At 45.0% G+C, this 13,682-nt stretch overlaps 1 protein-coding gene across 1 annotated transcript in view; it reads left to right on the plus strand.

Annotated features, from left to right (window-relative positions):
• The first annotated feature begins 969 nt into the window (after positions 1 to 969).
• GRIK1 (glutamate ionotropic receptor kainate type subunit 1) overlaps positions 970 to 13,682 on the plus strand; it is a 248,600-nt gene continuing 235,887 nt past the window's right edge. The window contains exons 1-2 of the mRNA XM_044287731.1: positions 970 to 1,042; positions 5,136 to 5,393. Of these exons, the coding sequence (XP_044143666.1) occupies positions 970 to 1,042; positions 5,136 to 5,393 (331 nt within the window). The remainder of the gene's footprint in view (positions 1,043 to 5,135; positions 5,394 to 13,682) is intronic.

Here is a 13,682-nt window from a genome sequence, read left to right on the forward strand (position 1 = left end):
AATGTACAGATGTATCCAGTAAGCTCATTAGCCCCCTCTACTGGTGACTGCAGGCAGATAGAATCATATCTTTTAATACTATGGTATTTCTAAACAGTATAGTTTTTCTTAGATCCCACATACTGTTACTGCTGCCAATTCTATTATCTTTTACTCTTATAAATCATTGGCCACGTTTCTCCTCTTAGGTAACAGACAGACTTAGTCATTTCGAGAAATATTTCTTATACTCATGACAGACCTGCGTAGAGCATCAGCTGATTGTTTACCCCATGGAATTGCAGATGCATTATTTTTTTTTCATTATCCTATATATAAATTTACAGTGTCAGCAAAACAATGGCGTCTCGAGACAGCTTTGTACTGTGGTCGGTATCTCCTCAGTAGAAGTGCGGTGTTCACGCTCAGACTGTATTTAAATTCTTGATCTCAGCCAGCAGCAGCCGATACACCAGAGACCAGGAGGAGGAGAGTGAAAATTCTTCAACTATTTAGAGAAGGAAAGCCTCCGGAGGACGGTCAATATGAAATTCAAGTTGTAGGAATGGAGTTGGCTGACAGGTCTGCCATGGAAGGAAGAGGGCAGAATACGGAGACGTGAATGGGATAGAATTTTAATAAGAAGCCTGTAGCTCCTGAGATCATTTCCCTCTATGTCAAATTTAAAGTGATTGGTCACCATTTAGTCTTTTTATTAAATAAATTAGTCCAAAATGTTGTGCTTGTTATCTATTTATCTATCTACAGTATCCGCCTGTTTCATATCTTTGTCAAAATGAACTGCCCAATATATCGGTTTTGTTCAGACTTCTAGCTGTGCTGGTTATATGTAAATGGACTTTTCCAAAGACTCTCCTCCATTTTTTGGTTACAGGAGGGATTTTCGAGACACAGGAAAATGAGCCAGTCAATATGGAAGAACTAGCCTTCAAGTTTGCAGTGACCAATATCAATAGGAACAGGACATTGATGCCGAACACCACGCTGACCTATGACATCCAGAGAATTAACATGTTTGACAGCTTTGAAGCCTCCAGGAGAGGTAAGAACTATGAAGCCTAGCTGAACAATCTAAACCCTACCTACTGTGTAATTGCTCTAATAAGTGCTTGGAGCTGAAACACCCATCCTGTGTATTGTAATTGGGGCATACATAGAGTTGCCACCCAGTCAGTATTCCACCGACATAGCCGGTATTTTGCTCAGACTGATGGTAACTTACCGGCCCATTGACTTGCCAGTATTTTCTCTGTATTGCTTGGGAGTCCCTGCTCTGTGTCCATATATGGAGTCAGTGCTTCTGGGGGTCTCATATGTATCCATATATGGAGTCAGTGCTTCTGGGGGTCTCATATGTATCCATATATGGAGTCAGTGCTTCTGGGGGTCTCATATGTATCCATATATGGAGTCAGTGCTTCTGGGGGTCTCATATGTATCCATATATGGAATCAGTGCTTCTGGGGGTCTCATATGTATCCATATATGGAGTCAGTGCTTCTAGGGGTCTCATATGTATCCATATATGGAACCAGTGCTTCTAGGACTCCCATATGTATCCATATATGGAATCAGTGCTTCTGGGGGTCTCATATGTGTCCATATATGGAGTCAGTACTTCTGGGGGTCTCATACAGTATGTGTCCATATATGGAGTCAGTACTTCTGGGGGTCTCATACAGAATGTGTCCATATATGGAGTCAGTACTTCTGGGGGTCTCATACAGTATGTGTCCATATATGGAGTCAGTACTTCTGGGGGTCTCATACAGAATGTGTCCATATATGGAGTCAGTACTTCTGGGAGTCTCATACAGTATGTGTCCATATATGGAGTCAGTACTTCTGGGGGTCTCATACAGTATGTGTCCATATATGGAGTCAGTACTTCTGGGGGTCTCATACAGAATGTGTCCATATATGGAGTCAGTACTTCTGGGGGTCTCATACAGTATGTGTCCATATATGGAGTCAGTACTTCTGGGGGTCTCATACAGAATGTGTCCATATATGGAGTCAGTACTTCTGGGAGTCTCATACAGTATGTGTCCATATATGGAGTCAGTACTTCTGGGGGTCTCATACAGTATGTGTCCATATATGGAGTCAGTACTTCTGGGGGTCTCATACAGAATGTGTCCATATATGGAGTCAGTACTTCTGGGAGTCTCATACAGTATGTGTCCATATATGGAGTCAGTACTTCTGGGGGTCTCATACAGTATGTGTCCATATATGGAGTCAGTACTTCTGGGGGTCTCATATGTGTCCATATATAGAGTCTGTGTTTCTGGGGGTCTCATATGTATCCATATATGGAGTCAGTACTTCTGGGAGTCTCATATGTGTCCATATATAGAGTCAGTGCTTCTGGGAGTCCCATATGTGTCCATATATGGAGTTAGTGCTGGGAGTCCCTGCTCTGTGTCCATATATGGAGTCAGTGATTCTGGGAGTCCCATATGTGTCCATATATGTAGTTAGTTTTATGACCCTTATTATGATCAAACTATTATTTCTAAATAACACTCCGTATTAAGCCACGCCCAAACCACGCCCCCCTTATCCATGTAAACTTGCCTGGTATTTTTTGTTGGGAAAGATGGCAACCCTAGACCCACAGTCTATATGTTATAAATTTACCAGATGTCATGTGCAGAATACATGATGCTCTGGGTTGCTATAGGACAGTGGTAGCAAACCTATGGCACGCATGCCAGAGGGGGCACTCAGAGCCCTCCTTGTGGGCACATGGCTCTGTGTGGGCCATGCATAGGTTTGCAACCTGTGTACTATTACTAATGAGCACTTCCATTGTAGAGCTCTCATTTGTACAGCCTTTGCCCCCCTCTTCTGCTTCATCCATTTGATCGCACCGCGGGGAGCACTCGCTGCTCACTGAATGCACAGGACAGGACCTGCACTCCAGCGTGATGACGTTTCGCAGCATTGACTGGAAGCAGCAGGACCTGTGAAATGTCATCACTCTGGAGCACGGGTCATGTGCTGAGCTTCCAGTGAGCAGCGAGTGTTCCCCGTGGTGTGATCAAATGGAGGTGATTTATTTATTTTTTGCACAAGAAGAGTGGGGAAGGGGGTATTAATAATACTGTGACCTCTAATGAGGTCATTATTAATACTGGGAGCCACTACTGGGGCATTATTAATACTGGGGGCCACTAATGTGGGCCTTATAAATACTTGGGGCCACTAATGGGGCATTATTAATACTGGGGACCACTAATGGGGGCCTCATTAATACTGGGGGCCACTACTGGGACTTTATTAATACTGGGGGCCACTAATGGGGGCCTCATTAATACTGGGGGCCACTACTGGGTCTTAATGCTGGGGGCCACTAATGGGGGCCTTATTAATACTGGGGGTCACTAATGGGTTACAGAGTCTAAGATAGTCCTTGTCTTCAAACCTAAGCATATCACATGTGGAGGCAGGGACTTTGCTACGAGGTACATCTCAGGTCAGAGTGCCTATGTCTTTTATAGTAACCGTGATGAGGCTCAGAATCATTAGGCAGAGCTGAAATCAGAAGCAGAATAAAAGTATTGTCGGGGGCATATAGCACAGCAGGTCACTGACAGAGAGCAATATTATGCATGGTGAGATAAAATATGAGTATACTGAATGTGACAGAGAAGAAATATGCTGTATTGGCCCTTTAAAGGGGTTGGTCAATGGACATTTATCACCTGTCCATTTGATAAATCTATTATTGATGGGGGTCCAACCACTGGTACCCCAGCTGATCAAGAATACATGGATGAATGAAATGGTAGTGACCTCCTACTATAGGACTGGTGTAGTTGTCCGAGGCTGTCTCATTTAGGTGAATAGAGTGCTGGTCACCCATGGACACTACTGAGGGACCCCCTATTCTCATGATCGGTGGGGGTCCCAGAGCTCAGACCTCCAGCGATCATAAATGCATTGCCTATGCTGTGTATAGGTAATACATTTTGTTTGAGGGCCAGCTGCTTTCAAAGATGCCTGGACCAGCAGAGGGCAGCAGAGAGCAACAGCTGGAGGCAGTAGCCATTAACCATGCAGCAGCCAATCAAAAGCTGATGGCAGCAGAACCGGGACCAGCTAGCCATTATTCCACTTAAAGGGATTCTGTCACCAAGTTTTAGGTTATAGAGCTGCAGACATGCACGGCTAGATCGCTGCTAGCATGTCCGCAATATACCGGTCCTATAGGGCTGTGTGCTTTTATTTTCTTTAAAAAAGGATTTTAGAGATATATGTAAATTATTCTTGTAAGGTGACCAAGGGGCTGTACGAACCTTCCTGGTGCCCAGCCGTGCCCGCCTGTGAAGGAGCCCAGCACCGCCTGCGTCCTCCAAATCTCCTCCTCCGTTAGATTGCCGTAATCTCGCGATGCACGAGCTCGCGCATGCACAGTGCCGGTATAGTGTTCCTTCCCTGTTCGTACAGCCCCTTGGTCTCCTTACAAGACTAATTTACATATCTCTAAATTCCTTTTTTAAAGAAAATAAAAGCACACAGCCCTATGGGACAGGTATATTGCGGACATGCGAGCGGCGATCTAGCCGTGCATGTCCGCATCTCTATAGCCTAAAACTTGGTGACAGAATCCCTTTAACAATGCGGAGTGATTATTAAAAGTACCTATTTTACTGCATGTTGTATAACTTGTAATCCAGGGCACATTTTTCAGCACTCCCTGCTGGTTCAGTGTCTGTTCCCCATGTTCCCCCTTCATATATGTATAATCTATTTAGAAAGTAGTTACTTTTTAAGTACAGCAGTTTTGTCTACTTACCGCGCTGTTATCTCGAGCTATACAGTATTCACATATAACAGCTCTGAGCGTACAGGACCTCCTGCTGCTTCAGTGTCTCTGTACAGCATAATTTGCTGGTTTGCACTACACTATGCATTGTGATCTAGAACAAACTCTCCCAGAATGCAGTGCAGCAGAGACATATTAGTGAAGATCACTTATATGGCTCCTCCAATGTTGCAAACCTACTACCTTCAGCATGCTTGGAACTGTCGTTTTGCAACAGCTGGAGAGCCGCAGGTTGGACAAATGCTCCAGTTGTGAAAATAGTTATTATTTTTACTTATCTCCTGCCATTTCTCTGCCACAGCTTGCGACCAGCTGGCCCTCGGGGTAGCAGCTTTGTTTGGACCATCTCACAGTTCCTCAGTCAGCGCAGTCCAATCTATCTGCAACGCCCTGGAGGTTCCTCACATCCAAACAAAATGGAAACACCCCTCAGTGGATAACAAAGACACGTTTTTCATCAACCTCCACCCAGACTATGCTGCAATCAGCCGAGCGGTGCTGGACCTGGTGTTACATTACAGCTGGAAGACGGTGACGGTGGTGTATGAAGATAGTACAGGTAGGGTCACCAGAGTTTCCCGCTTTGGTAAGATGATGTCCTGCAGAGTTATCTGTAATGAGCTATTTTGGTAATTCTCACCAAGGGTTATTTTCTCTTGGTCCAGATCACGATCAGGTGTGACATCCACAGTGGATAAAACTTTTTTTTGGGCTCTCTTCTCTCTTTTAAAGCTACAGTGGTAAGATCGACATTTTAGAAACCTACTGGATGGAAGTGCCCTTGAAAGTAAAGCTTCATTTTTAAGTACCATGAATTATACTGTGTACACATGTTCAAACGATAACATGACATTTATCGCTGTAAAGGGGTTTTCCAATGGAATAATTTTCTATAAAGGGATGCAGAATGATGAAATATTAATTACTTGCATCACCGATCCCCTGGCCACTTCCAAGTCTGCCCTGGTCTCTGCTTCTCTTCACTTCCTGCTTCTGGACTCAGCCAATCACTGGCTGCAGGAGTGACCAGCCTCAGCCAGTGATTGGCTGAGCCGGAAGACCAGATCACTTTTTTGTATGTTGAGTCCAGAACCAGGAAGTGGAGAGCTGTTGGGACCGGAGCAGCATCAGAACCACAACAGCAGGCAGCAGGGTATCAGCGAGCTGATTTATTTATTTATTTTTTTGCTATTTTTTTATGCATTTTTGATTGTGCATGAATAAAAACTGCAGAATAACACTCAACATCTCCCAGCAACCACCAGTGAAAAACACTTTGCATCCAGACTCCTTGCATTTTCACCCCCCCCCCCCTCACTCATTTATAGGGGGGGGGGGGGCTGAGTGAAAAACAGACAATATAGAACATGCTGCAAGATTTCCTGAACGTGAAGATGATGTCTGAAAAACAACCCTCATGCGCACGGACCAATTGAAATTAACGGATCAGGATTCAGTCCAGACGCTATGTGTTGTCAACACTTATCGCATCCGGACGGAAAACTATCTCGTGTGAAAGAGGCCTAAAGGTGCTGCCACGCGTTCAGGTTTTTTTATACAGTTTTTGAGGCCCAAATCAGGAGAAAGTATTAAGGACAGATACGACTTCTCTTTTTTGAATCCACCCCAGTTTTTGGCTTCAAAAGCTAAGATCAATAAACTCTCTGAAATTGGCAATCAGTAGGCTGAGAGAGTGGACAGGCCATGCATGGTCAATAAGGCTGTAATGGATGGATCAGGTCCTGATGTGTTCTTTATGAAGCACAATGTATCCTGCAGGTCCCGGCAGAGCCCTCATTGTCTCCTAATGCTATTCCACCGCTCCTTATTGATAATAGAGGGTTAATAGTTCACAGCGGTGCGCTGCAAGCTGCAGATAACCTCAGCGTCTGGAGCGGAGAACACATCTAATGAAGAGACTGTGCCCCCCAGGATCCTATTAATGTTGGTCTTTTATGTGCAGCGTCCTCCAGAGCCTCTTCTCTATATGGAGGAGCCGGGTCATTATAGACATCGCTGCTGTTTATTGAATTACCTAGACTGAGATTAATGAGGGGTTAGTGTACGGCTCCCGGGGGATGTGCGGAGAACTAGTCATACACTTCATATATAATGTCGCTTAGGGTAGGCACGTACACATTTTAGTATCTGATAATAGACTGTAAAGCAAAAATGTGTCTATTTGATATTAAAGGGGGTTTCCAGGAATAGGATATTGCTGTCCTATCCTCAGGATAGGTCATCAGTGTTTGATGGGTGGGGGGGTCTGACCTTCCAGGACCCCACCATTCAGCTGTTTGAGAAGGCCACGGCGCTTTGGTGAGCACTGTGGCTTCTTTAGGGCTTACCAAGTACAGCGCCGTATATTGTAGAATGGCTGTGCTTGGTATTGCAGCTCAGGCCTGTTCACTTGAATGGGACTGAGCTGCACCTAAGCCACGTGACCGATAAACGTGATGTCAGTGGCCGAGTAAGAAGCCGCAGTGTTCACCAGAGTGCCCCTGCCTCTTCAAGCCAGCAGTCGGACCCCCATAAAAAAGACTCAATGACCAATCCTGAGAAACACCCCTTTAATTTTCTATGGGGGTTACGTGTGTTCTGTTGTTCCAGCCTGTAACTTCTATTGGCACATCAGTTTTAGCCCCTACCCCAATGAAAGATCTGGAGCCACTTTTCTTAGAGTTGTGTCCTTCCTCTGTTATTATGCCTCGAAATGTATTAATTTATTCAACCGGATGTTACCAGTTGGGGGTAGGCCCAGGAGTGCACCTACCCTTTTTAATGAAACGGCGACTACCAAGCCAAATCTTCAAATTAACCCCTTCCCTCCAGCCCTACTGTTAAAGACATACTTGGAAAACATTACATACAGCGCTACAAAACCTACAGGGTAATACAGCGCCACAAACCTCTTACATCCAGTGATGTCTCCAATGATGTAGATGTTCTCTTTTCCTTATCTTCTCCACAGCCTTGATGATTTCTTTCAGCCATGTCTCGTTTATGCAGCGTTTGGCACACAGACGTCGTAGTTTCCTACTTTTTCATCCTCCTTCCACCTTCAGAACACCCCATCCTGTCACCCCCAATGCTGTGCCCTCTGTGCTCCCCAATACTATACTGCAGAAACAGTTCCACTGAAAATACTAATACCACACAGAGAGTGCCCCCTTCAATATTTATTACTGGCACACAGCTCTCTAAAGAATAACTGTGCCCAGAAAATACTTCCCCTGACACTTATAGTGCTGTAAACATAGCATCCGCCAAAAAAATTGTGCTAAGCTGATACTGTGCCAGTATGCCCCCCCCCCCCACTGTAACAGTCCTTCCAAAAGTGTTACCAAGAGTAATAATTATCTGCCAAAGTGCACTACGTGGTAACAATGCCATCAATAGTAATAATGTCCCTCATTATGCCCCTGTAGTGCCCATACTAGTAATTATGTTCTCCGTAGTCCCCTAGTAGTAACGAAGCCCACCATAATGCCCCCAGTAGTAATAACTCTGCCTTATAACACGTGCCAGTACAAAAAATGGCCCCTTATGATGTTTGCCAGTAAAATAATCCCCCCTTACAATATGTGCCAGTACAAAAATGCTCCCTTATAACCTGTGCCAGTACAAATAAAAACCCCCCAAAAACTTTTAATGCCTCCAGCTGAACGAAAGTCCCGATAGTGGCTCCATTACAATGTGTGCCAGTATAAAAATACCCCTTTAGTGTGTGCTAGTACAAAAATGCTCCCTTATAATGTGTGCCAGTACAAAAATGCCCCTTTTTAAAGCCCCCAATGTCCCAATAGTGCTTTCCCCCACTTGTCCCTACCTGGCGCCACCTGAGGCTATCGCCTCAGCTGGCCTCATTGGCGGCGCACCCCTGGGTAGGCCCTGACAGTCTAAAATTGTCCATTCAGTGCTACCAGTGTCAGAGTGCACTGAGAACACCCAGTTTTAAACATATTCATAAGATGCTCCAGAATTGTTATAGGGAATACACGTATTTACTAAAATAGACAAGTCAGGAGAACAGACAGGTCTTTAATAAGGCATATTCTAAGGAAACCTCAACTTCCTCTGTACTTAAAGGGAGTCTGTCACCAGGGTATTCACTGTTACACCGGGCACAAGGCCTTGTAGAGCTAGCTCAGCTAAGAGATCCTTGGCTTCATTCCGTCGAAAAAGTACTTTTAATCCCTATGCAAATGGACAGTTAAGTGCACTGAGGGAAGGACCAAGCCACTCTGTGCACCCTGGCTCCTCCTGCTTCTACAGTGCGGTGAGGGGGGCCTCAACACTCCGCTGGGTCCCCTGGACACAGTCGAGGAACAGATAGTAAGGCGTGGTGCACCCCAATGGAAAATATGTCCAGAGAGTCAGGGTCTGCAGTAAACCAGTGTGCTTTATTACTGGAGGAATTCAGGTACAAAACAATACAGGAGAGGCCTAGGGCTGGCTTCTCCAGTCTCCTCCCAGGCAGAAGAAGGTTTCCTGCTGAGGAAAGGCCTGAGCTAGCTGTCCCTCTGTCTCTCAGAAGGTTGGTATCCTGGCCAAAGGCTGGTGGCCCAGAGTGGCTCAGTCGTCCAGTTGACTTCCTGGTACAGGGCTGGTAACCCAGGGTCTGTGGTCAGCATCCCCGTCTCAACATCTTTTTCTGGTCACTCATGCAGTCTGGCACAATCTCTCTTTCTAAACACTGGTCTCTATCTGCAGACAACTAGGAGCTCTGACTGCTCTCCGTATATACAGTTTCTAGCTGAACTAGAACCTTTTTAGTGGGAAGGGTGGAGTGGAGAAGCACAGCCTAAACAGAAACAAGACTAGTCTAGTCTCCCTGATGAGCCTGCAGTAACTTTTACAGGTGAAACGCGTCGGTGAGTGGTTCTCAGCATATAGGTCAAGCTAGTTCAGGTTAAGGGATAGGTTCCAGTGTCAGTTCAGGGATCGCCGTTCTCAGGGCATATGTCTGGCTATAGGGCTTGGAAAATCACCTGCAGCAGACAACTAGGGATGTGGTAGCGACCCCACTCTGGTGCTTTTTAAGGAACAATATTTGAACCCTGGACCAAAAAATACATACAGTCGTGTGACTGCCCCCTAAGCGTATTTTGTATGGTTGTGAGACAAAAACTAAAAAGGGTCCAGGGCAGACATGTTCCTGGGTTGCCTTCTTGTATGGGGTCTTTTAATATGATGTAGTACTAAAAGCAGACATCATAGTGCCCAAGGGGGTTAACTAGATTGTCACATCCTCAGTTCTGACTGTTTTAGTGTCACAATAGTTCTGGCATTATATTCATGAACTGAGGAAGCTAATGGTGACCCTCTATTGTTGAGTATTGTGAACATTTTGAGAATTTTTTGCTTCTGTTGCTGCAAGCTATAGCGCCCCCTGGAGTACAATCATGCTAAACCTTGGAAGCACCAAGGACACTGCACCTCCTGTACATGACTTGATCAATGCGTATTATCCTATTTCAGCTCTGTTACACTCCTTCTAGCCAGGGGGGCATTGCTTTTGCCTAATTTGACATGACAAGCGCATCTGATTAATTTGCAGCCGTGTCACATTTCAATCAGATAGTGGAGGAGATGTCACTTGACCGCTAGATCTGATTATATTACAATACAGCGTGACAGCCCCCAGAGGGGCTGCACAGGACTGCAATGCCTTATACAAACCGTAATACAGTATGCCTCCCAACATCTCCAAACAACTACCATGACCATATCACAGTACATACTCATCAACTCTCTTGGGTGGGACCTCCCAAAAGAGATGCAAAATCTTCCAGGCATGGCATGCAAGGCTGCTCTCTGCCAATGGTTTGTTGCCCCCTCCATGGGCCCAATGATTTGTTCACTCATGTCCGTGATATCCAATGTTTTGTTATCCATGCTTCTCCATGGTGCCCAATGAGGTGTGTTGACCCCAGTCCATAGTGTCCATTGGCTTGCTGCCCCCTGTCCATGGTGCCCGTTGAATGGTGAATAGTTTTGTGTTCCCCTCAGTTCGTTGTGTTCAGGATATGTTTCCCCACACCATTACGTCCTGTGGTTTGTCACTGTCACAGTCCATGGTGTCTCATGGTTTGTTAACCCCTCCATGATGCCCAGTAATATGTTGACCCTAGTCCACGGTGTCTTTTAGTTTGCTGTCCCATCTACGGCACCCAGAAAGGATGGTTTCCTTGTGCAAAACATATATAGGTAAGCCTTTTATGCTGTAACATTTTTTTTAAAGGGACTATCCCTCAAATAAAAAAAAATGTATAAAAAATAGTCCCTCACATTTGGCCTTAGACATACAGATGGTATGTAATGCCCCCACAAGTTCCCTGTCCACAGTCTAGAGAGAGATATAGCGGGGATGCTACTGAGCATGCTGGTCCAGCACTGAATGCAGGAGAAGGTGGACCAGGATTTAGGCCACATGATAAACAGCAGGGGGCGCTACCGGAGACGGAAATGTAATGTACATTAAAAACCTTACAATATTTCTTTTTTGCATGTATATTGCAATAATACTTCATTTGAAATGCCCGATTCAGTGGACAGTAATACCCCTTAAAATAAAAAGGAACAGTGACAATTTCTTTTCTTTACTGTAATATGGAGCCGAGTAAGGCTACTTTCACACTGGCGTTTCGAATTCTGTTTGTGAGATCCGTTTCAGGGATCTCACAAACGGTTCAAAACGGATCAGTTCAGCCCCAATGCATTCTGAATGGATAGGGATCCGTTCAGAATGCATCAGTTTGGCTGCGTTCCGTCTCCATTCCGCTCTGGATGCACAAGCAGCGTTTTGGTGTCCGCCTGGCGATGCGGAGCCAAAAGGATCAGTCCTGACTTACAATGTAAGTCAATGGGGACAGATCCGTTTTCACTGACACAATATGGTGCAATTGAAAACGGATCCGTCCCCCATTGACTTTCAATGTAAGTCAGGACGGATCCGTTTTGACTTTGTTCTTCATAATGCAAACGGATCTGTTCTGAACAGATACAATCGTTTGCATTATAGGTGCGGATCCGTTTGTGCAGATACCAGACGGATTCGCACCTAAAGCAGGTGTGAAAGTAGCCTAAATTGTGCAGTTTTCGTTCATCTCAGTCCACTGTGACCAATTGTTTTTGTCCTCAGTCCATGGTGTCCTGTGGTGTTGCCCACAGTGTATGTTGTACAGTGATTTGTTTCCCCCAGTGTACAGTAAATTGCACAATGGTTTGTTGCCCTCAGTTCATGGTGTTCTATGGTTTGTTGCCCCAAGTGTACTTTGTGAGGTGATTTATTACCCTTGGTCCATGGTGTCCTGTTGCTCCCAGTGTTTTTTTGCCCTCAGTCAATGGTGTCCTGAGGATCGTTGCCCCCAGTGTATGTTGTACAGTGATTTGTTTTTCTCAGTCCATGGTGTCTTGGCGTTTTTGCCACTAGTCTATCTTGCACAATGATTTGTTTCCTACAGTCCATGGTGTCCTATGGTTTGTTGCCCCCAGTCTATGTTGTATAGTTATTTGTTGCCCTCAGTCCATGGTGCCCTTTGGTTTGTTACCACTAGGCTATGTTGTACAGTAGTTTGTTGCCCCTAGTGTATGTTGTACAGTAGTTTGTTGCCCTCAGTCCATAGTGTCCTGGAGATCATTGACCCCAGTCTATCTTGTACAGTGGTTTGTTGTCCTATGCACAGTATGTTGTACAGTGATTTGTTGCCCTCAGTCCATGGTGTCCTGGTGTTTGTTTCCACTAGGCGAAGTTCTACAGTGGTTTGTTGTTCTTAGACCATGGTGTCCCATGGGTTGTCGCCGTCTGTGTTGTACAGTAGTTTGTTGCCCTCAGTCCATGGTGGCCTGGTGTTTGTTGTCCCCAGTGTATGTTGCACAGTGATTTGTTGCCCTCAGTCCATGGTGTCTACTGGTTTGCTGCCTCTGGTGCATAATGTACAGTCTTGTCTTTAGTGTCCAGATGTACATCTGTCTATACATTATTATTATATTTTTTTTTATAAAACGAAGATCTTTCCATTCATTACAACAAATACATTTCTACTGTTAGTCAAGGGGGGGGGGGGGGGGGGGACTAACTTAATCAGTGTGAGGAGACTTATAGGCCATACATGCGCCTCTGGAATTCTGGGAGGGAAGGGATGCAAATGAGCTCTTAACAAGCTCTGCCTTTAATGCCACCAGATTAAGGCAGCTATCCTATAAGACTGAACATTGACTTATAGGATAGCTGCCTTACATCTGGCGGCAATAGAGGCAGAGCTTGTTAAGAGCTCATTTGCATCCCTTCCCTACTGTTAAGCCTCTTTCACACGGGCGTCATGGATTTGGGATGAATAAGATGCGGGTGTGTCTCTGGAAAATGCGCGATTTTTCTGTCGCGAGTGCAAAACATTTTAATGCGTTTTGCATGGGCGTGAGAAAAATCGGCATGTTTGGTACCCAAAGTTAGGTGTTGTGTAGATTATATTATTTTCCCTTATAACATGGTTATAAGGGGAAATAATAGCATTCTGAATACAGAATGCATAGTAAAAATAGGGCTGGAGGGGTTAAAAAAAAATTACAAATAATTTAACTCGCCTTTATCCACTTGTTCGCGCAGCCCGGATTCTCTTCTTTCTTCAGGACCTGGGTAAAGGACCTTTGATGACATCACTGCGCTCATCACATGGTTCATCACATGATCCATCACCGTGGTGATGACTCATGTGACGGACCATGTGATGAACGCAGTGACGTCACCACAGGTCCTTTTCCTCCTGCACAGCAAAGAAGAAGAAAGAAGAGATGCCGGGCTGCGCGAATAAGTGGATTAAGGTGAGTAAAAATTTTTTTTAATTTT

This window comes from Bufo gargarizans, chromosome 3, assembly GCF_014858855.1.
Source record: "Bufo gargarizans isolate SCDJY-AF-19 chromosome 3, ASM1485885v1, whole genome shotgun sequence".
Classification (NCBI taxonomy): domain Eukaryota; kingdom Metazoa; phylum Chordata; class Amphibia; order Anura; family Bufonidae; genus Bufo; species Bufo gargarizans.